The sequence below is a fragment of the Gracilinanus agilis genome, chromosome 1, assembly GCF_016433145.1.
Source record: "Gracilinanus agilis isolate LMUSP501 chromosome 1, AgileGrace, whole genome shotgun sequence".
NCBI classification, from domain to species: Eukaryota; Metazoa; Chordata; class Mammalia; order Didelphimorphia; family Didelphidae; genus Gracilinanus; species Gracilinanus agilis.
Genome location: NC_058130.1, coordinates 220,867,008 through 220,891,294, shown reverse-complemented (window position 1 = coordinate 220,891,294; position 24,287 = coordinate 220,867,008). Strand labels below are relative to the sequence as shown.

The window sequence follows — 24,287 nt, the reverse complement described above, 5'->3', positions numbered from 1 at the left end:
CAGCTTAAAAATTCTATTCTTCTATAGGTCCAAGAATATCTAAGTATGGTAATTTGACATTCATGTTTTATGGACAACTCTTTTCATTGTTTTTCTATATATGTAGAAATAGTCATTTTGTAAATGTCAAGTTCAGAATAACAAAAATTTCAATTTTAGATTTAAAAATATTACTAGGTAGAATTTTGACCAGGAATGTAGCCCTAGAGCAGGGGTTTGTTTCCTTTTTTTTTTTTTTGTTATGGATTCCATCAGCTATCTGGTGAAGTGTATGGACCACCTTCTCAGAATAATGTTGGGCAGATAGATGGCATAATGGATAGAGTGATGGACCTAGAGTGAAGAAGATCTGAGTTCAAATGCAACCTTAGATAATTACTGGTTACTAATAACCTTGGGCAAGTCATTCAGCCTCTATTTGCTTCAGTTTCTTAGTCTATAAAATGGGGATAAATAATAACTTTAATCTCCCAGGACTGTTGTGTGGATCAAATGAAGTAATGATTATGAAGCACTTAGCGCAGTGCCTTGCACATAGTAAGCACTATATAAATGTTAGATATTATTATTAATGTTTTAAGTGCATAAAATAAAATTAATATAATTTCAAAGGAAACCAATTGCATTGAAATATAGTTATGAAAAAATAGATTTTTTAAAACAAATTCACAGATCTTCAAATTCTCCCCCTGACTTAGAGTGTAATAATCATTTCATCGTACTAAGTTTTCCTCCATCCATCCTTAGCAGCACCCTGTGTATGTATTTATTTATGTATTTTAAAACATTATTCTGAAAAAGAGATCCATAGATTTCACCAGATTGCTAAAGGGGTCAATGATAGCACCCAGTGTATGTATGTATTTATGTATTTTAAAACATTATTCTGAAAAAGAGATCCATAGGTTTCACCAGATTGCTAAAGGGGTCAATGATACAAAAGAAGTTAAGAATCTTATTATTAATATTAACCATATTATAGTACAATCTGCCTGCAAATCCAAAACAGATTAAAATATAACTGGGAAATAAAACAAAATTAATAAAAATGCAAAAAAGATAACATTTTTGTTGTTTAATCATTTCAATCATGTATGATTCTTGGTGACTCCATTTGGGGTTTTCTTGGCAACAGTACTGGAGTGGTTTGCCATTTTCTTTTCCAGCTCATTTGACAGATGAGGAAATGAAGAAAACAGGGTTAAATGAGTTGTCCAGAGTCACAGGTAGTAAGTGGCTGAGGCTGGATTTGAATTCAGGAAGATCCCAGCACTTTATGTATGGAACCATCTTGCTGCCCATAAATAATACTATATTTTAAAATTAGGTCATACAAAGCCCATAGGAATCTTTATATATAGACTAGTGGCTCCAGTTTTATTTGGGGTTTTCACAATTCTACCATAGAAGTTATTCTAAAGGTCTAATTTGCCAGAAGCTTGATTCCTCTTGGGCCATTGGTTTGTGGGATGATGCTTATTTGCATGACTGACTCAAGTATTTTGATTGTTGCAATCTTTCTTAAATAAAGTTCCTAGAAAATGTTTATTCCTTTGACCGATTGGCAATCATTCCTTTGTCTTGATCTCTTGGCAGGCATCTCCTCATTGAGCTTGCTCTGTCATTCTGGCTGCTTCAGTCACCACGTGGGTAAAACGGGCATTCCACAAACATGGCAGACGAAGACCTTATTTTCCGCCTGGAAGGCATTGATAATAGCAGGTCTCATTCCCATCATGCTGGCTTTTCTGATGATGACAGTGATGAGGAAGATGGCTACTACATCTGCCCCATTACAGATGACCCTGGATGTAACAAGATTGCTAATTCAAAAGTCTCTAACTACTACAGCAACTTAACCAAGAATGAACAATATGGGTCCAGTTGTTCTCCTGGGAGTTCCTTCCATTTTAAGGTGAGTATCTGTCAAGGAATCACTCATCTGGGAGACCAAGCAGGTTATATTGAAAAGAATGATGGATATAGAGTCAGAGGCCTTGAGTTCAAATTCTGTCTCTGTTACTTATTAACTATGTGACCTTGGCCAAGATTGGAGATTTGGGGGAACACTCTGTGTTTTGGAATTAAAGTTGTAATTCTAAATGAGTCTCAGAGATAATCAAGGGATTTATCTTTCTGCAGCTAGAGTTCCCTTTCTTAAACCAGTTTGAAGTATCTCTTGAGACATACTAATCTCTCTCCTGCCGAGTCTGCTCGCAAGTTGTTCAAGTAATGGTGCCATGACACTCTTGTTGGTGTTAAAAATTAAGTGCAGCTCAGCTGAAAAAAAAAAAAAAGCTTGTTACTGATAACAGAATCTGAGAATTGGTAGGGTACTCAGCAGACACATAGAATAGACCCCCTATGCGAAGGCAATTCCCATTATAATATACCTAACAAGTAGTTAAGCTCTGTGGACAGCCTAGTCATCCAGCCTCTTCCTGAAGACTGCTAAACAAAGGGAGAATCCACCATTTCTCAAAGTAGCCCATTTCACTTTTGGTAATAGCAAAATCATTCAGTATTTATAAAGTATGGCTCCGTGTTCCTTTCTAGATGAGGCAAATACAGTTGCCTCAAAGACCCAATTCTTGCTTATTTGGAGGTAATAATTAGCCAATTGTGGACCATCTTGTTTCCCGACTGTCCTTGTTGTATCTGTTAGCACCTTTTGGTCAGATAAGGAGAATCCTTAGAACTTTCACCATTTCATGGGTGCTGAGAGGAAATGTAAAATTGATCTCATCTTCAGGTTGCTGTGAGCAGCAAAAGATTGAGTGAGAGGAAAAGATAAGAGAACAAAAAAAGCCACCAAGTTTATATCCATAGCTCACAGCATGCTATTTGTTGAATTTCAGTTGAATCAATGAGTACTAGAAGAAAAAGGGATAAGGAATACTTCTACTGTAAGCCATGATTATTCTGTTCTTCCTTTTTCTCTCTTTCTCCTTTTCCTCCTTCATCCATTCTTTCCCTGCTGCCATTCATCTTGTATAAAATCTAGGTGACTTATAATTAGTGTTGGTTTTTTTCTCTCATAATTTTTTTTTGCTCTATGGTTTTCTTCCTTTCAAAGTAATGACATAGAGTTGAGTGAGGCAAGAAGGTGATATAGAAACCCATATTTCAGTGCTCTCTCTAGTTGAACCATCATCTCAGTTGTGGTTAGGAACTAAATTCTCAAAAAACTTATGGAATAAAATATTATAGACAAGATAGATTTGATCATGTGAATATTTAAAGATTCTCTGTAACAGAAACCAAATATAATAAAAAAGAAAGCAATAAATTAGGGAAAGAAATCTCCATGGTAAATATATTCAGTGAAAGCCCTTGCAATCCAGGAATTGTTCCAAATTTGTAAGGACAACACCCAGTCCACAGTAAAATGTTGGTCAAAGAACATGAGCAAACAGTTTACAAAAGAGGAAGCAGAAGTTATAAATAATCACTTGAAAGAATGTTCATTTTCCCTAAAACTTAGAAAAATGTATGTTAAAGTAGCCACCTCACTCAAAATTACCAAAAACAATTAAAAATGGATTGGGGGGGGGCAGTGTATTACAGGTTTAATCTCTTTCTTCAATGGTAGAATTACAAATTGATGAATAGCCTTTGATCCAGTGATACCATTAAAATAATTTATTTCCTACTGACAGGAAAACCAACTATCTATACAAAAAAAATTATAACTATTATTTATCACAGTGAAAAATCTAGAAGCAACCTAAATTTGTAGTGATTAATTATTAATTGAATTCATTGTGGTATTTCAGTATAATTAATGAGTATAATAATAGCACTATTAAAATGAAAAAGTATGTTTTCATGGGTCTGTGATTTCATTGTGTGACCAGTTCGAGGAAATAGAGATGTATTTTATATTAAATAATGCAGAGCAAAATAAAGTAGAATTAGTATGATATAGACTTAATAAAATAGGAATCATATTGGCTATAACTATCTTTTAAAAAATCATGTGAGGGGGCAGCTGGGTAGCTTAGTGGATTGAAAGCCATGCTTAGAGATGAGAGGTCCTAGGTTCAAATGTGGCCTCAGATACTTCCTAACTGTGAGACCCTGGGCAAGTCACTTAACCCCCATTGCCTAGCCCTTACTGCTCTTCTGCCTTGGAACCAATACATAGTATTCATTCCAAGAAGGAAAGGAAGGGTTTAGAAAAAAAAAATTTGTGAGCAAATATGACTATACAAAAAGATTGGAAAGAACAATAAATGGAATAATTGATAAATCATTATTACTATATTATATTCTGTTTTATAAATAATTTTGAATATATCCTTTAAATTCATAATTAAAATTATTTTGAAAAAAATGATAAATGAATAGAAGGAGGAAGTTGACACTTTTCCTATTGTCTAAGATTGAGATTTCAGTCATCCAAGGGATTTTTGACCATGATGGTAGCAAACTTGAGTTAAGTTTATGACTAGAGATCTCATCAGTTCCCATATATTCAATTATAAATCCCTATGCAGATGATTCTCAGGTCATTTATGCAACCCTAATATCTCTCTTGACTTCCATTCTTGACTGCCTACTGAACATCACTAATGTCCCTTAGACATTTTAAACTCAGCATTTCCAAAACTAAAATCATTATCTCCCCTTCTGCCTTGCACCTTTCCCCCTTCCTGACTCTCCTATTATTGTTGAGGGTACCAACATCCTCTCAGGCCCCTTGGCTCCAAACTAAGGAGTCACCCTCAACTCCTTACGCTTACCCCACTATATCCATTCCATTGCTAATTCTTCTCATTTCTACCTTTATCACATCTTTTGCATATGCCACCTTCTCCCTAGGAGGTCACTAGGTATCTCAGCACATAGAATGCTGGTTCTAGAGTGAGGAAGACCCAAGTTGAAATCCAGCCTCAGAGACTCCCTAACTCTCTGACCCTCCAATTGGCTGCGGAAGTATCTGCTGGAGAAGTAAATGGCAAACCTCTCCAGTATCCTTGCCAAGGAAACCCCATGGATAGCTGCGGTCCAGGGGGTCACGAAGAGTCAGACATGACTCGGCTAAAAGGAACTTATGAGAATGATGCTATCCACATCCAGAGAAAGAAGTGGGAGCAGAAACCCAGAAGAAAAACATTTGCTTGATCACATGGTTTGATGGGGATATGATTGGGGATGTAGATTCCAAATGATCATTTTATTACAAATATTTAATATGGAAATAGGTCTTGATAAATGATACATATAAAACCCAGGGGAATAGCTCATTGGCTCCAGGAGCGGGGAGGGAGGAGACGAGATAAAGAACATGAATCACGTAACCATGGAAAAATATTCTAAATTAAATAAATAAATGAATTTTAAAAAAAGATCCAAAGACCTTTTTCTATGAACCTTTTCTAGTCTTCTTCAATCTTAAAGGCTTTCTCCCAGAGATTATTTCCAATGTATCCTATATATGTTGTTTGTACTCAGTTGTTCACATGTTATCTCCTGTTTGGATTATGATCTCAAGAGCATATATGTGTCCACTTCACATTGGTTGCATGGAAAGTTTCTTTGATCAGATTAGAGCTTAGATTTTAGAATGAGGAGAGACGAGGTTAGGAAACCATTAGGAAAATGATACCATCTGGTCAACTGATTTCTCTTTTTTTTTAAGAGCAGGGTCCTAAGGTATAAGGGTAAATAATAATGTGGTTAAAGGCAAAGGAATATCAAGGAGACATAAATGAGCAAGAGAAGAAAAGTTCATCAGATCATAGTTAGAACTGGAAGTTGTTCAGTCATTTCAGTTGTATTCAACTCTTCATGACTCCATTTGGGGTTTTCTTGGCAAAGATCCTGGAGTGTTTGACATTTCCTTCACCAACTCATTTTGCAGATGAGGAAATTGAGGCAAATAGGGGTAAGTGACTTGCCCAGGGTCATACAGCTCCAACTGATGATATTATAGACGAGGAAACTGAAATTCAGAGAACTGAAGTGATTTGTCCAAGCTCCCACAAATAGTACCAAAACAAGTTTGAACTCAAATCGTCTGACACTATGTTCAGCATATTTCCCTCTTACACATATTTACCATTTTATATGTTCTATCCCCTCAGTGTGAACCCGAAAATCTCAGGTCTGTTGACTACAACGAACTGACACATACATTTCTTACAATAGTAATGGCGATGATAATAGCTCATCTTTATAGTTTAGGAGTCACAGATTTAGTAGGTAACAAATCTAACATTCAGACTTAAGTCTTCTGACTCACGTTATTTCTTCTACGACACAGCTTCTCATTTTTCATAAAGTAGAAGTGGTTTCTGTTCCAGATTGAGAAGCATGGGATAGTTTAAGTTATCTTAAGGAATGTGTGTGTGTGTATAATTCTCAAAAATGAATTTTGATTTGCTTTACAACTGCTTGAACGCATGGGTCGGGGTGGACATGATTGAGGGTGTGGACTCGAAACTACCACACCAATGCAACTACCAACAATTTGGAAATAGGTCTTGATCAAGGACACATGACAAAACCAGTGAAAATGTGCGTCGGCCATGGGTGGGGGGAGTGCGGGGGGCGAAGGGGAACGTAGGAGCATGAATCATGTAACCATGTTAAAAATGATTATTAATAAATGTTTAAATTTTTAAAAAAATGAATTTTGATTTGCTTTAAATGTGTATCATGCTGTAATGGATTGGGGAGGTAGGAACTAGTTAAATTGAAAAATAAGGTGCTTCAGCTCTCCCTCCACAAAATGATGGGAATTATGATATAGATCAGACTTTTTCTCTAGCTCTTGGGGAGAAAGGGGTTCAGCACTTGTGTAGATTTGGGCATTTCCTGGATTTTTTATCTGTGGTTAGACAAGAGAAGCATAGTAGTAACAAATAATTCGAGAATTTCATCTGATACGCTGTATTTGGCATTTGAGTATAGAGACTTGGATTTGTTGGTATTTCCATAGAGAAGAGGCAGAGTAGTGCCATGGGGTGTAAACTTCAAAATTAATATACAATATTCTAAGTATTATATTTATAAAGTTTATTAATAATAACTAAAGTAAAAAAGCTAGCTAACCAAGCCATGGTCACGGAAAAGAGAGAGAGCAAGGGCATGGCTTACGGCAAACTTATAAACAACACGTCTCCCCAGACTTTTAAAGCAAAAATTAAATTGTGATTTGATATCTTTAGTTGTAAGGTACTCCAAATATTGACAAACTTTGGAAGAAAGAGGAAGAGGGTCTCTTGTTCCTTCTTTTCTCACAACCTCTGGCCATTGCTTTGGATCTACGCTGATAAATGAGAAAGAGGCAGCAAAAGATTTAATTCACTCTGACAGAGCTGCTTTCATTTAATTTTGAGACATTATCCAGAACCCTTCTGGGTCCATGGTCATTAAATGCTTCTAAGTTTGACTTGATTTGTTTTCATCTGTGGAGCAGAAGCCTAAGCAGGTTTCCTCAGGGGAGAGTTTAAATTCCTGCCAACAAGTAGGAAAGGAGGAAAAAAAGGAAGGAAGAAGGCATATTAGGTTTAATTACTTGGATTTTTTAAAGTCCTGCAGAGACAAGAAAGGTAAGTCAGCCCATTTAGATCTATCCATATTTTTAAAATTCATCAAAGTAATTTTTGAAAAATGCCTTTTTTTCTCTTTTCTTCCTCCCCCTGCCCCCCATTCCTTTGGTGAAAACTACAATTGGGACATTACCTCATTGGGAAGCATGTACTTGTTGCCACCTGGCAAAGAACAAAGGGCATTTTTCCAGGGGGTAGTGAGGAGATGGGCTTTATGCCAGGGGACCAGAAAAGGGGTAGTAGACTAGCAAAGGGGATCAGTGTGTTTTAGCAAAGGGAAATTGGCTGGTAAATCAGTTCTTCATTTGTGGGTCTAGTCATGCTCATATGAATTTCTATTGTGCTACAAATAACTGGGTACACCTGAGTTAGTCAATACAGGATGTGTTTGCTGGTTTAGTATTCTGGAATCTTGCCTGGGCACAAAATGTTCAGAGACTTAGTGAATTCTTGGGAAGATAAGGGTTTTGTTTCAATCTATGCCCTTGTGTTTGTCCAGTTTTCAGAAAACAGTTATAAAGAACAATAGCTACTGACCCTGTGTTTTTTAAAATGATAATTTCTTAGTTTTATTTGTATACTTTTTTCCCTTTTTTATACCATACTCCTTTATTGATACCTCCCTCCCTCTTCTAAGAACCCTTCCTTGGAAAAAAGAAAAACAAGCAAATTCAAGAGACAAAAACCAATTGTACCAGAAAATTGTAACATGTACCCATAGCATCCTCCTCCCTATTCCTGTACCAAGAAGGGAGAAATGTGTTTCATCTTCAGTTCTCTAGAGCCAAGATTGAAATCTTTCCCAGATTTTTGAAAGAAAAACTAGTGTTAAGTTCAGTGATTCTAGTGACTTAGCAGAGAGAGTGCTGGACCTGGTGTCAGGAATACCTGAGTTGAAATCCTGATTCAGATGCTTACTAGCCATGTGACCATTTCAGTTTCAATTTCCTCATCTCTAAAATGACAGCAATAATAACATTTGCCTCCCAGGTTTATTATGAGGATCAAATGAGATATATAAGTAAAGTCATAAAACAGATCATATGCTACTACTAGGTCTGTGTCTCAAAGACATTTAAAAAAGAAAAAAGGAAAAGGACTTATCCATACACTAGGTTTATATCCAAAGACATTTTAAAAAAAAAAAGGAAGAGGACCTATTTGTAGAAAAATATTTATAGCAGCTCTTTTTGTGGTGGCAAAGAATTGGAGAATGGCTTAACAAGTTGTGGCATGTGATTGTGATGGAATCTTGTTGTAGTATAAGAAATGATGAGCAGGATGGTTTTAGAAAAACCCAAAAAGACTAATATGAACTGATGCAAAGTGAACAGAAGCAGAAGAGCATTGTATATACAGTAACAGCAATATTGTACAATGGTCAACTGTGCTACTGTCCCAGCAATAAAATAATCCAAGAAAATTCTGAAGGATTTATGAAGAATAATGTTAACCACCTCCAGAGAAAGAACTGATGGAGTCTGAACACAGATCAAAGCATACTTTTAAAAAATTCTGTGTGTGTGTGTATTTGTGTTTGGTCTAGGTTTTCTTTCCCAACATGGAAATGTTTTTTATGACTACATATGAATGAGCTAAATCAAATTGCTTGGTTTCTCAGTGAGGGGGGAGGGAATGGAGGAATGGAGAGGATTTGAAACTCAGAATTTTAAAAAACAAATAAAAGTTGTTTTTACATGTAATCGGGGAAAAAAATTTTAAGTGTTCTTCATCATATCATGGGAGCGCAGATCTAGAGTTAGAAAGTACCTACCTCAGAGGCCATTGAGTCCAGCCTTCTCACTTTACAGATGAAGATACTTCGGTCCAAGGTCATTAAGTGCATTACCCAAGATCATATACATTGTGAGTGTTTGAGGCGAGATTTGAATTTAGGTCCTCTGATGCCATAGTCAGTGCCTTTTCCTCTGCATCAAAAGCCTTCTTGATTTTTGGATCATACTTGCTGAAAGGTCACATTTTGGGCCAATTTTGCTAATCCAGAAATAGGAGGTACAGTCATTATGTAACTATTAAAAGACTAAAAGGATGCTAAAATAATGTGTTAATTGTGAATCAGTCTATATGAAGTGGGCTCAATAGGGTTAATCTTGCTGAATCCATAATTAGCCATTTCCAGGCATACTAAGGAAATGGAAATTACTCTAATAGAAGTCCTATGCTTTTGAGCACTTTAAAAACCTCATTTCTCTTCCCAGGACTTGAAGGGGGGATGTCCACGTGCTTTAGTGAACTGTGTTCTTGAAAAGCAAAATGAGTGAGATTATTGTTTTCCTTTCCTGAATTCACACCTGGCCCAGAGAGGAAAAAAGCAAGGAAAGAAAGAGTCCAGAAGGAAGTAAAGTTGCTTTGATTAAATTGAGCTGTGGTTTGGTTCTTTTCCTAACTTGCTTGTATTTGACTTATGCAGGAAACTTGGAAACATGCCATTGAGAAAGCAAAACACATGCCTGATCCCTGGGCTGAATTTCATCTTGAGGATATTGAAACAGAGCGCGCTACTCGTCACAGGTCAGTACCTTGTCTGGTTTTTTAAATTAATAGTATATAGACCCTAAAAGAAGTCTTTGAGGGGGTAGGACTGAGAAGCCAGTGCCTGACTTTTCCTTGGTTGAATGCCATGTATTAAAAATAAAAGCTATGTACCCCCAGAGTCAGATCTCAGCTGGTTGGCCTTTCAGGCTATGTACTTCTTGTTTAACCTAGTAAAAATTGAAGGCCCAGAGTCCAGAGTAATGCAATAAGAAGGTTTGGGAGACCCAGAAACCTGGATTCTAATCTAGACTCTTCCTCTGACTCATTTGCTGTATGATCTCTGGCAGCTTATTTTTCCCTAATCTGAACATCAGTTTTTCTCTTTATAAAATGAGTATGGCCCTTCTGGTGAGTAAAAAAAGGGCTGGATTTGAAGTTAGAGAACTTGGTTCAAATTCTGACTCATTTTAACTAGCTGGTTAACTTAGATCAAGTCATTCAATCTCTCTAGTCCTTGTTTTTTTCAACTGTAAATTTAGAAGAGTTTGGAGTATTGACCTGAAAGGTTCTTTCCATATTAACTTATCATTCTGTGACTACTAATATCATTTTCAGTTTGAAAATTCTTTGATTTTTTTAGACATGCCCCAGGGCATCTTAAACTGAGAATATATATACCCAAAAAAATAAACTCATCACTTTTCTCCCCAAACTCATCCCTTAACTTGAATGTTCCCCCTTGTCAAGGGCATCCCTAGCCCAGCAACCTCAGTATCATCCCAACATGTCACTCTCATTCATTCCACATGGTCACTCAACTCCCAGATCTTGTCATTTTTGCCTTCACAACATCTCTCATGTACATCCCTTTTTCTCCATTGATAGAGCTCCTACTCTAGTTGAGGCTTTCGTACCCTCTCACCAAATTACTACAAAAACAGCCTTTTTTTTAAACAGCCTTTACCTTCCATCTTAGAATCAATACTAAGTATTGGCTCCAAGGCAGAAGAGTGATAAGGGCTAGGCAATTGGGGTTAAGAGACTTACCCAGGGATCACATTGCTAAGAAGTGTCTAAGGTCAGATTTAAACCCTGCACCTCCCATCTCTGGGCCTGGCTCTCTAGCTACCGAGCCACCCAGCTGCCCCCAACTCTCCTTATATCTTAGTCCCTTCCATGTACCCTGCAGACTAGCTACTCTAGCCTATTTGCAGTTCTTGGAACAGTGAGTTCTATTTTCTGTCTCTATGTTTGCCTTGGCTGTTCCCCAGGCCACCTCTGAGTTTCCTCTATCTCTCACTTTCCCTGTCTTTCTTCAAGACTCAAATTCATCTCAGGAGGCCTCTCCCAGTACCCCATGTTTCTATCGCCTTTCCTTCTCAGTTTACTTTTCATCAACACTGGATATATCTTATGTACATAGTTTGTTTGCATGTTGTTTTTCCCAGTAGATTGTGAGCTCTTTTAGTGCAAGGACTGTGTTTTCCTTAGCACAGGGCCAAGCATATAGTAGTTACTTATTAAACATTGATTGATTGATCGATTGATTGATTGATTAGTTCTAAATAGGAGGGCATTTAACTTAATGCAAACTACTGTGTAAATCTTGGGCAAGTTGGTGGTGTAGTGGCTAGAGCACTCATGGTGCTCTCATCTTCTTGAATTCAAATCCAGTTTCAGACAGTTTCTAACTGTATGAGCCTGGGCAACTCATTTACCCTGGTTGCCTTAGTTTCTTCATTTGGAAAATGAGCTGGAGAAGGAAATGGCAAACCACCTCAATATCTTTGCCAAGAAAACCCCAAATGGGCTCACAAAGCCAGACATGACTAAAATGGCTAAACACAATACATAATGCACTGTGCAAATCAGTTATTTCAAATAAATATATTATGTTCTCTGAAATATCCTCCCACATAACCGAATTATTATTTTTTTAATTTTCAAAAGTTTTATTAAGCATCTACTATATGTCCAATTCTTTGCTAAGTATTGTGGGAAATACCAAAGTAAATAACCCTATGCCTGTCCTTAAAGAACTTGCAGTCTAGTTGGGGAGATAAGATATTCCTGTCAATCAGTAAATATTTATTAAATGGCCTACTATGTGCCAAGTTGCTATACTAAGTGCTAGAGAATAATATGAGGCAAGAGGGGACTCCTTTTCAAGTACCATTTGAATTAAAGTACTTCCTACCTCTGAGTGTTTGTGATTCAGCATGTACTAAGGAATGAAATTTTTGGGGTACATGGGCAGCTAGTGGATAGAGTGCCAGGCCTGGAGTCAGGAAGACTCATCTTTATGAGTTCAAATCTGGCCTCAAACACTTATTATCTGGGTGATCCTGGGCAAGACACCTAATCCTATTTTACTCAGTTTCTTTATCTGTAAAACAAACTGGAGAAGGAAATGGTAAACCACTCCAGTATCTTTGCCAAGAAGACCCCAAATGAAGTCACGAGGAGTTGGAAGTGACTGAAAAATGACAGAGCACACTGAGTTATACAGGAATTCAGAAAATTCAAAGGACATCAAGAACTCAGCATAGTCAAGAAAGACTTCACCAGGGAGATGAATCTAAGCCAGGCCTTGTAGGAAGGTAGCAGAAGATTTGAATAACCAAAGGAAAAGGTAAAACATAAGAAAATACATGGAAGTAGAAAATTCTATATGATTTGTGGGGAACATCATATAGAGAATAACTTCCTTGGAGTAAAGTATTTCAGTAGAATTTTAAAGGTTGATGATTCTAGAGATATTTGAAAAGGCAGCTTCAGAACTCTGTAAGGGCACTATGATAGTTCAGAGACCTACAGAGAACATCATGAGGATCTCAGAAAGGAAAAAAGGACTTCCAGAAACCAGAAACTGTGGTTTCACCCTTTGGTCACAAGTGTTTTCTGAGTTTGAGCCCAGTTTCTACAAGGACCTTAGGTAGGGAAAAAGAAAATGTGCTCCTTGACTTGGAAGGGATATTTCTTTCTTTACTTTGTTGATATTTTATTTTTTCCTCAATTACATGTAAAAACATTTCCTAGCATTTTCAAAAATTGTGAGTCTCGAATTCCCTCCTCTTTCTTACCTCCCCCCCACCTGATATGGTAAACAATCTGATACAGATTTTACATGTGCAATCATGCACAACATTTTTTAGAAGAGATATTTCTGTAACAACTGCTTTTACAATACCTGCTTAGTAAACATCTTTTTTTAAAGCTTAAAAAAAAGGGTTGAGGAAAGCTATCAATAAGAAAGATGGGATCAGTTGATGTCTTTGCTAGCATCCTGAGAAGTTTGGGCTGAATATAGGGGGGAATATACTATGCTTGAGTAAGGGAATAACTTAAAGGGAAAAAAAGGTTGGGGAAATATTTATTCACACAGCCTACATGTCAGTTTATCCTGTATGTATCTTGTTTGCCTCTAGTTATATACATGTTGTCACACCCATTAGACTTTGAGCTCCTTGAGAGCTAGACCTGCTTTTTTAAAGCCTGTCTTTTCTTAGCAAAGTGACTGACACATAGTAGGTACTTCATTTATTGACTGACTTTACTTCAGTATTTCCAGGATCCATGACTTTTATTGATGAAGATCAAAACTTTTTTATGACTTGTAGATGGCCTTCAGGTAATGCTTTGCCCCATTGCCTACACAAGTGCCTGACACATAGTAGGCACTTAATAAATGTGTGTCAATTGACAGTTGGTAATCATTTGACCATTGACTGTTCAAAAAACTCAACTCTGGGATAACTAGGTAGCACAGTGAGTAGGGTGGCAGGACCTGGATTCAAATCTGGCTTCAGACATTTCCTTGCTCTGTGACCCTGGGCAAGTCACATAACCCTGTTGCCAAGCTTTGCCACTCTCTGACATAGAATTGATACTTAGAGGGTAAAGATTAAAAAAAAAATTCAACTCCCTGAAACCAGCCTGGTGATGAACATTTCATAATTTAGCAAGGCTGCCCCTCAGACTACATTTAAGATAGTGATATCAATAAATCTAAAATGAGTTAGAAGATGATACATGCAAAGAACAGAGAAAGAGTGGGGATGAGAGATTCAAAGGGAGAGATCACTTTTTGGCTGGAGAGATAGAGGAAGACTTCATGAAAGAGAGTATCTGAACTGTCCCTTGAAAAATAGGATAGAAAGAGCTTTGAATGTAGTTATTGGAATGAGGAAATACAAAGCACATCATGAATAAAGGCACAGGGGGACATTGCGAGTAAAGCAAAGAAAATAATAAAGCCTGGGATAAAATTGAAGACTAGTTAGTAGGTTCAGAGAATCATAGACTTAAGAGCTAAAAGGATATTCAGAAGCTGGTTAATCCTTCCTCTACTTAGGATGTCAAAGTTATCTTCCACCTCTTTACTCAATAAACGTCAAGGGCTGCAGGGATCAAGTACAAAATTCTCTGTTTGGTGTTCAAAGCCCTTCCTAACCTGTTCCCCACCCCCTAGCTTTCCAGTCTTCTTATACCTTACACTCTCTCCATTATAGTCTTAATACCTGTGCCTCATTGGTTTTCCTCTTGCAAGATAGCTCGTCTCCTGACTTTAGGTATTTTTCATCAATTATCTCCCATGCCTGAAGTTTTCTCCCTCCTCACCTCTGCTTACTTAGCTTCCTTCAAGCCCCAAATAAAATCTTATCTTTCCCATCTCCTTCTATAATGGTAGATAGCCCTTTTTGTGATTAATTCCTAGGGGTTGTCCTAGATTTTTTCACTGCTAATAGTTAAATAATTCACAATTGATCATCATACATTAATGCTGTTAATATGTACAATTTTCTCCTGGTTTTGCTCACTCTACTTTAGATCACTTCATATAAGTCTAGTTTTTTTTTTTGTTGGTTGTTTTTTTTTTTTTTTTTTTTGTGGTCACTTTGTTCATCGTTTCTTATGGTACAATAGTATTACATTACAATCCTATAGCACAACTTGTTCAGCCATTCCCCAATTTATGGACATCCCTTCAATTTCCAGTTCTTTGCCACCACCAAAACAAGCTGCTCTAAATATTTTTATACAAGTATGTCCTTTCTTCCTATCTTTGATCTCTTTAGGATACATACCTATTTGCTGAGTCAAAGGGTATGCACAGTTTTATGATCTAAATGCAGATTGAAGCATGCCATTTTTCACTTTATTTCCTCCATGAATTTTTCTCTAGTGTAAGTGATATGTCTTCTTTCATTATATATAATGACACACACACACACACACACACACACACACACACACACACATATATATAATGACACATGTATAACCTATATCATATTACCAGTCATCTTGGGGAGGAGGGAGGAATGGAGAGAACATGGATTGCAAAATATCAAAAAACAATTGTCGAAAATTGTATTGATGTAACCAGGAAAAATTTTTTAATCTCACCTTCTACAGGAAGCTTTCCCCAGTCCTCCTTAATTCTAGTGCCTTCCCTTTATTGATTACATCTAATTAATCTTGCATCTTGTTTAATCTTGTAGAAATCTTGTTTTGTGCATAGCTCAATTGCATGTTAACAATTTTTTAAACAGTCATTCTTTTTTTTTTTTTTTAAACCCTTGTACTTCGGTGTATTGTCTCATAGGTGGAAGAGTGGTAAGGGTGGGCAATGGGGGTCAAGTGACTTGCCCAGGGTCACACAGCTGGGAAGTGTCTGAGGCCGGATTTGAACCTAGGACCTCCTGTCTCTAGGCCTGACTCTCACTCCACTGAGCTACCCAGCTGCCCCCATAACAGTCATTCTTTTTTAAAATGTGTTCCAAATTCTTTCCTGCCTTCCCTCCCTACCCTTCCTCATCCTCAAGAAGGCAATCAATTTAATATAGATTTTGCATGTGCAGACATGCAAAACATTTCCATATTAGCCAAGTTATAAAAGAAAAGAGAGACCAAAAAAATAAACCCAAGAAAAATAAAGAAAGTTAAAAAAAGTATGTTTTGATCTGCATTCATGCTCCATCAGTTCTTTCTTTGAAAGTGGACGGCATTTTTCATCATAAGTCCTTCAGAATTATCTTGGATTGATGTATTACTGAGAAAAGTTAAGTCATTCATAGTTGATCATCATACCATATTGTTGTTACTGTAGTGTATAGCTTTTTGCTGTGAGCTTCTTGAGATCAGGGACTTTCTTTGTATCCCCAGGGCTTAGGACAGTGCCTGACATATTGACCCCATTATTAGGTAGATGAAAAACCTAAGGCCTCTATGGTCCTGAAGGAAATGAGTGATGGAGTTAGAATTGGAATTTTCCTTATTTCAAACTAGGGCACTTTCTCCTTTACCATCTATCTCCTTATCTTGCATGATGCAGAAAAAAGTTCCATTCTTTGAATAGTTTAGCATCAAGACTGATCCTCTGATGACCACTGCCCTCTCTGTCTGGTCTCTAGGCCATAGACAAAAGAAGCATCATTGTGAAGGCTCAGGGCAGGTTTCAGCATAAATTGGGCTCTTTCTGCCTGAAATAGTCATTCTGTGGACGGATGAGCAGGACTTCCAAGCCTGAAATGTTAAGACCCTGGAGCCAGATTCTTCCAAAAGACCAGCCTAAGGGAATATATTGGACAGACGTGCCATGGCAGGCCTGTCTGTGTCCCTTCTGTGTAAAGCACTGTGTCCCTCTGCTAGGCAAGCATGTATTTGTTTATTTTGCAATTTGGCCAGCTGACCTTCCCTGGGCCTGGTTGCTGGGTGTTGACTGTTAGGATCCCCTTGGGTTTCTAAATTGGACAGATTTCTTCCTTAAAATAGGTTTAGTGCAAGCCAGAGCCTTTTTTTTTTTTTCAGAGTTGATTTCCTCTGCCCAGGGCTAAAGCTAAGTTGATTTGGTTCCCAGCTCCTATATTCCTCACATTTCCTCTCTACTTTTAGCTTCTGCTGCACTCTGTAATGAAATGGGGTACCCCGCTTGAGGAGCATGCCCACCTCCTATCAAACAGAGGTCTCCTCACCCTGGGTTCCCTATTCCTTCTAATCTTGAATTATTTTTTTTTTTTTTATTAGTAGAAGCCACCGATGTAAGGGGTGGTAAAAGAGGGAAGGAAGATTTTTTTTTTCTCCCAGTTTTAGACCTTTACTGCTCAGACTCCCTGAGTTATCAGCATGTCTTGAGTTCAGTGTGCCTTGCCCAGTTTCTTGTTTCTCTCTCTGTTGAGAGAGGCCATTTGGGAAAGTAGAAATTACACACTCATTGAATTTGAGAGTCTAGTCTTTGTTTTGCCACTAAGTAGCTCTTGGGCAAATCACTTCTTGTCTTTCACCCTCAGTTTCCTCATCTGTAAGACAGAGTTAAAACTCATTCTCTTTTGTTCTTTCCAGCTCTGAAATTCTCTGAGACTGTAAATGATAACCTAATGCTCAGAATCACTGCCTGTCTTTGTTATGACTTCCCACTACAACTTACCCTATCAGACCTGCCCAAATAAAGCCTTCCTTTGCAAGTATGGTGCCATTTCTTTTAATTTTCAAGAATTGTTTTTGTTCCTGAGCTCTGGAAATCAATCTTTTTGTATGGCATTGTTGCTTTTTTCCCTTCTTTTTTGTGGGAGAGCATGTTGTTATTGTTGTTCAGTCGTGTCCAACTCTTTATGACCCTATGGAATTCTTTCTGTCCATGGAGTTTTCTTGGCCTAGCTACTAGAGTGGTTTGCTATTTCCTTCCCCAATGGATTACCTTTTGTCAGAACTCACCACTTGTCTATCTTGGTTAACAATATAGCTCAGTTTCATGGAACTACACAAGCCCTTCCATCACAAGAAAACAGTAATTCAGCATGAATATGAACATGTGCCCAGAATTAAATTTTTTCTGACCTTTTTATTTGTTAAATTCAGAACAACCGATAGAATCTCTGGGAAATCCTCTTGACATCTTAAGTCAAAATAAGAACATTATTTTTATCTATTAAAATTTTTTTCTGCTAAGATAGCCCCCTGTTCATGGCATGATTTGTTCCTTAATAATCTCAGCCTGGCTTGTCTCTTGTTGCTTTTTTTCCCTAAATGTTAACTCTCATCTGTCACTTTCCCTATAATCATCAGATTAACTTGCTCAACCTTCCAGATGTTCTCTCCTCTTTGTAGATGACATCCTTTCCCCTTTCAAGGGATTCACAATACTTCTAGCATGTTAAGTAATAGCTGCCATTTACATAATGTTTTGCAAACTTTAAAATATTATCTGATTTGAGCCTTAATTGAGAGGTAGCTTGGTGTAATGGATTGAGGGTCATTGTCAGAACCAGGCTCTTCTAAGAATGTGGAAATCCCCATTTATATGTTGTTTAAGTGTAGAATGAGGCAGCTAGATGATTCAGTGGATAGAGTGCTGGACCCTAGAATCAGGAAGATCTGAGTTTAAATTCAGCCTCATATACTTCCTAGTTGTGTGACTCTGGGCAAGTCACTTAACCTTGTTTGCCTTAGTTTTCTCATTTGTAAAATGAACTGGAGAAAGAAATGGCAAACCACTCCAGTATCTTTGCCAAGAAAACCCCAAAGAGTTGAACATTACTGAACAATAAGAAGTTCAGAATGAAAAAAATATTTATAGGTGTCCCTTCCACATCATTAGGAACATGATACCCCTGAGATCTGGAAAGTCCAAATAAAATTTTTGGCCCTCCTTTTGTACCAAGAAGAAGTCAGAATTTTTTTTCTTTTTCTTTTATGGGGTGTTTACAGTACAGATTGTAAACTTTGGGTTAAGTATTTGGACATAGGCTTTATATAGGTCAATTTGGAGATATTTCTATATTTCTAGCCATTTTTTGCAACTTTAAATATTTACTTATTTTAACTTGAAAAAAGAAATTATATATTAGAAAACAAATTCTATTTATGCTATTAAAAGATAAAATATATTGATGTTATACAATACCACACATATTTTATGCATTTCTGAGTTTCTAAACTTTTTTTCTGTCACCTGTTGGCCTTTGTGTGTCATCTGTGGCTTCCCCAAAACTCCCTGCCCCCAAATTCTCATTTAATTTCTTATGCTGACCACGATATATCTAAACTGCGATGGGAAAATTCACGTTGTGGAAGGTATTCCTTTATTTCTTTTCTCTAAAAGTAGTCAGAAATTTTGGGAGAGAGCCTGGAGGCAGCAGGTGTTCTCAACATATTCAGTGTTACTCAATTTAAGAGGGAGAATGTCAGTAGTGATATACTCCTCCATCAACATTGCCTTGTAGATAGTCTGGACTTGTATTTAGGAAGGCTCAGATTCGAATCCCACCTCTGACAAAATAGCAAACAAGACTGGGCTTAACCTTAATTTAACCTCTCAGGGCTTTAGGCAACTCTCTAAGACCTTTTATATTGCAGAGAATTTGCTGAATTGAGTTGATAGGGCAATTAGATGGTGCAGTGGGGGTAGAGCACTGGGCTGGGAATCAGAAAGACCTGAGTTCAGACACTTAACTAGCAATGTGACCCTGGGCTTAACCTGTTTGCCTCAGTTTCCTCATCTGTAAAATGAACTGGAGAAGGAAATGGCAAACCACTCCAGGATCTTTGCCAAGAAAACCCCACAAGGGGTCACAAAGAGTTGGACATGACTGAAACAAATGAACAACAACATTGGTATAAGCTTTCCTCATCAAAGGGTTCCTATCCAGGGAAATTACTCTCTGTTCCCTTTCCCTATCTGATTTAACCTGTCTGATTGTGCCCTGTGAGATAAGTACTCCAGGTGTTATTATCCTCATTTTAAAGAAGGGGAAACACTGAGACTTGCCCAAGATCATGCTGCTTCTGGATGGAAATGAGCACTTCCATATATATTATAGAAGAGAAAAGATGAGGACTGGTCAGGAAACTGAATTCCTTTTTTTTTTTTTTTTTTAACCCTTAACTTCTGTGTATTGACTTATAGGTGGAAGATTGGTAAGGGTAGGCAATGGGGGTCAAGTGACTTGCCCAGGGTCACACAGCTGGGAAGTGTCTGAGGCCGGATTTGAACCTAGGACCTCCCGTCTCTAGGCCTGGCTCTCAATCCACTGAGCTACCCAGCTGCCCCAGGAAACTGAATTTCTACTTTGGAGAACTTGCTTTTCTTTTCAAATATGCAGACCCCCCAAAAAGTGTCTCATTCCGCACTCTGAGCTCATCACTTCTCTATCACAGTTGTACTAGGTTACTACTGTACAACATGTATTACATGCATTACACGTACAAGGCTAGAATTCTTTCTGCGCTTCCTTCTGAGAACAGAAATAGTTCTTCAAGAGTTCATGAAGTTCTGTTCTGGCTTTTTGATGGGATTTTTTTCTAGATCTTCCTCCCTTCAGTGATTCAAGGAGTTTTCCCAACTCGGGATCTAAATGTTCTCTTCCAGTGTAGCATTTTTTTACTAAAATGGAGGAACTTGTTTAAGAAAAAACCAACAATCTCATGTGCCCCACCCCCCACCCCAGTACTACCACACACCCCAAATTCCCAAGCTGTAATTCTGGCTGGGAATTCTCAATAACCAGTTCTTATTTGAATGAAGAGAGGAGTGTTTTGGGTCTTCCCTAAGGGAAACAAGGGTGTGGTTTTGTACTTGTACTGGGTTTGAGAACAGATAGATCCAGGGATGGAGTGTGAGGTTTTTTCCCTTGACCAACCTGTCTGGATGAAGCCCAAATCAGATTTAAAGCCAAAATTAATTAACATTTGAGGGCTGAAAACTCCTAAAGAATTGGAAAGATCTGAGTCAGTCAGAGAATGGAAAAATTAAGCCCAGAAAGTATGTCCTAGTCTGATAGACACACTAAAGATGATTTATACAATAGCAATAATGATAAAAATCATGTTTATATACTGCTTTAAGGTTTGCAAAGCACTTTCAAATATGATAGTTTGGTCATCACAGCAATCTGGTGGGGTCAAGAGTATTCCTTTTTACAGATGAAGTAAGGAAGGCTGAGAGATTGTCATTGATTTGCCCAGTCAAATAAATAATTGGTATCTAGAGATTCAAACCTATGTCTTCCTCATTCTAAAAATCTTAATGTTGGAGGCAGCTGGGTGGCTCAGTGAATTGAGAGCCAGACCTAGAGACAGGAGGTCCTAGATTCAAATCTGGCCCTCAGACACCTCCTAGCTGTGTGACCCTGGGCAAGTCACTTTACCCCTGTTGCCTATCCCTTACCTCTCTTCTGCCTTGGAACCAATACACAGTAGTGATACCAAGATGGAAGGTAAGAGCTTAAAACAAACAAACAAATAAATAAATAAATGCAAGTCTTAGTGTCCTGTTCACTGTCACTTAGCTGTCTCAAGTGTCTCCATATAATGTTTATTGTTTCTTTGTAAAGTGCTTTAATGTGGGTTGCAAATAAACCTACATTATGCCATGTACCCTGCTATGGAAGGGTGAGGTTCTGACCTAAGTAGTTATCTGGTCTATATTGTATTAGCAATGTCTATATATAGCATGATTTTGTAGAAGAAGCAATCCTTTAATATCAGTAGCTGTATCTGACCCATACTATACTATCCCCCATCAAGCAGTCATCCAATCTTTGCCGGTCCTGATGACCTCCCAAGGCAACCAGTCATCTTCGAGGAAAAAGTATCTCTGATTGTTAAGAAGTTGTTTCTTTATATCCAGCCTAAATCCACCTTTCTACAGCTTCTACTCATTGCTCCTAATTCTGTTCCCCGGGACAAAGCAGAACAAGTCTAATCCTTCTGATACTTGGACCCGTCACTCAATTAACTAGTATTTATTAAGCACCAAATATGTACCAGGCACTGTGCTAGGACAACACGTACCCCACAAAATGAAAAAATTCCTACATAAAAGAAGCTTATCTTCTTACTGAGGGAGATAATACATAAATATAAAATTAATCTGCATAAATTTAAAGTGAATCAGTACAAAAGAGATAGTTTTCATGTTTCTCCCTTCTTTCCCCAACTTAACTATCTTATCTGATCTTAAGTTGAGCCCAACTTGATCACTTCTTTCTGTCTCTTCTCTCTTTCTTATCAGTGCCCTTCTTAAATTGTGGTGCCCAGAACTGAGCATACTGGTTCTGGTGTCATCTCACCTGGGCTCTGGATACAGTAAGACCACCACCTCTCATGCCCTAGTCATTTTGCTCTTAACTTTTCTGGCTTTCATGTTTCATTGTTGGGCATATCTCTCCATCATATAGTTGCAAAATTGATTTTTTTTCTTGCCCAACTGAAGGACTTTATTTATAACTATTAAATTTTATTTATGTTTAGATCGGCCTGGCATTTAGCCTGTTAAATATATCAGAGCCACCTGACTTCAAAAGATATTGTCATCCAGCAACCTTCAGAACTTTGTGTCATCCGTAAAGTGATAAGCTTATCAATTGTACCGTCTTCCCATTCAAGAAACCAAATAAAAATTCTAAACAGCACAGTGACAAGGACAGATCCATTAGAGGGTGAAGCCATTAGAGTATTCCCTCTGAGCTGGCATTGTTCCATTAATGGTAACTCTTTTGGTCTTCCAATTACTGGAACAAGTCCTAGCTCTGCTCCTTACTAACATGATACCCCCTTGGGCAACTCACTTGCCCTCTTTGAGCATTAGAGTCCTCATTTATGAAATGTTTTTCTACTTACTGAAGATAAAATGGGATAATCTTTATTAAGCTCTTTGAAATCCTTTAAAGTCATTTAAGGATTTATATAGTGAAAATCAGATAAATGTGACCTAGCTTGAAAATTTAACTGTTTTAATACATACCCATATACATCAGCATTAAGCATACATTTTACTTTATCTCATTTGAAACATAGACACTTTTATGAGGTATACTGCATAGATATCATTTTTGCCATTTTCCAGATGAAGACACTGAGACTTAAGAGAGGCCCTTCTCAGGGAATTAATTCTCACCTTGGTAAGGCAGCTGTGAGGTAGCCGGGTAGATAGTGCTAGACCAGAAGCGATGAGTTAAGATTTACTTCAGACATTAGCTGGGACCTTAGGCAAGTCACTTAATCTCTGTCTGCCTTACTTTCCTCATAGGTGAATTGGAGATAACCACAGTTCCCTCACAAGATTGTTGGGAGAATCAAATGAGATGAGATTTGTAAAGCACTTTGCAAACCTTAAAGCAATATATAAATGTTAGCTATTATTAGTAGACCCGTATCTTCTCATTTTTAGCCCAGAATACTTGCCTCCCAAGGATATACTGAAGATCAATAAGACAGATTTTCAGTTTTGATTAAACTTTTTTTTTGCACGTGATATATTTTTTTGGACATGACCAATAGAGGATTTGTTTTCCTTGACTATACACATTTGTTAACAAGGACTTCATTTTCTTTCTGAGTCAAGGTTGTGGTTGGACAAGTAAGAGGAAAAGAAAGAAAAACATGTGTACTGCTTACTCCTGGTTCTGCTTATTTCACTCTATCAATCCATGAAGGTCTTTTCAGCTCTTTCTGAAATAATCCTATTCATCATTCCTTATAGCACAATAGTATTCCACCATCATCATATACCATAGTTTGTTCATCCATTCTCAAATTGATGGACATCTCTTTAATTTCCAATTCTTTGCCACCACAAAAAGAACAATATATTTTTGTACGAGTAGGTCCTCCACCCTCTTTTTTTTATTTCTCCAGGAAAATTTTTTTCAATCAAAAAAGTTGAATTATAGATAAAAATAAAAGAAAGTTTTGTAGTATATGACAGCCTGATTCCATTAGACATTTGTGGACCCAAGATAATTTGTCTGACTTGGCTAGGGAGAGCAAAGGAGAGGACCCATCCAGAGTCAGAGAATGATGCACCTCCTTGATACTCTATGAATAGTCTTTGGGTATGGATTCTGTCTTCATAGGTACAATGCAGTCACTGGAGAATGGGTTGAAGATGAAGTTTTAATCAAAATGGCTTCACAGGTAAGAGCCAGTCAAAAATTTATCTCTTTGACATCCAAGGGAGCAGAACCGGTCCTGAGTATTCATTAGCCTACCCACCCTCACCTGCAGTCAATCTTTCATCCCATTGGAGCAGATAGCAGCCCTTCTCTTTCTCCCTATTCCTCTTCCCCCAGGACTTAGCCTTCTCTGTAGTCCTCTGTGGAAGAAAAGGTCAGGTATTCATCCTCTTCCTAGAGAACTCCATTTAAACAAGATGGTCCTCAGCCTTTAAAAGAGACAGACTTATCTGTACAACTCCAAGAGACGGACTTATCTGTACAACAGATCCAATTA

General features: G+C 37.6%; 1 protein-coding gene across 1 annotated transcript in view; it reads left to right on the top strand.

Annotated features, from left to right (window-relative positions):
* Window positions 1-1,672: 1,672 nt before the first annotated feature.
* Window positions 1,673-24,287, top strand: part of EEF2K (eukaryotic elongation factor 2 kinase) — a 50,384-nt gene continuing 27,769 nt past the window's right edge. The window contains exons 1-3 of the mRNA XM_044657450.1: window positions 1,673-1,915; window positions 9,991-10,091; window positions 23,912-23,972. Of these exons, the coding sequence (XP_044513385.1) occupies window positions 1,673-1,915; window positions 9,991-10,091; window positions 23,912-23,972 (405 nt within the window). The remainder of the gene's footprint in view (window positions 1,916-9,990; window positions 10,092-23,911; window positions 23,973-24,287) is intronic.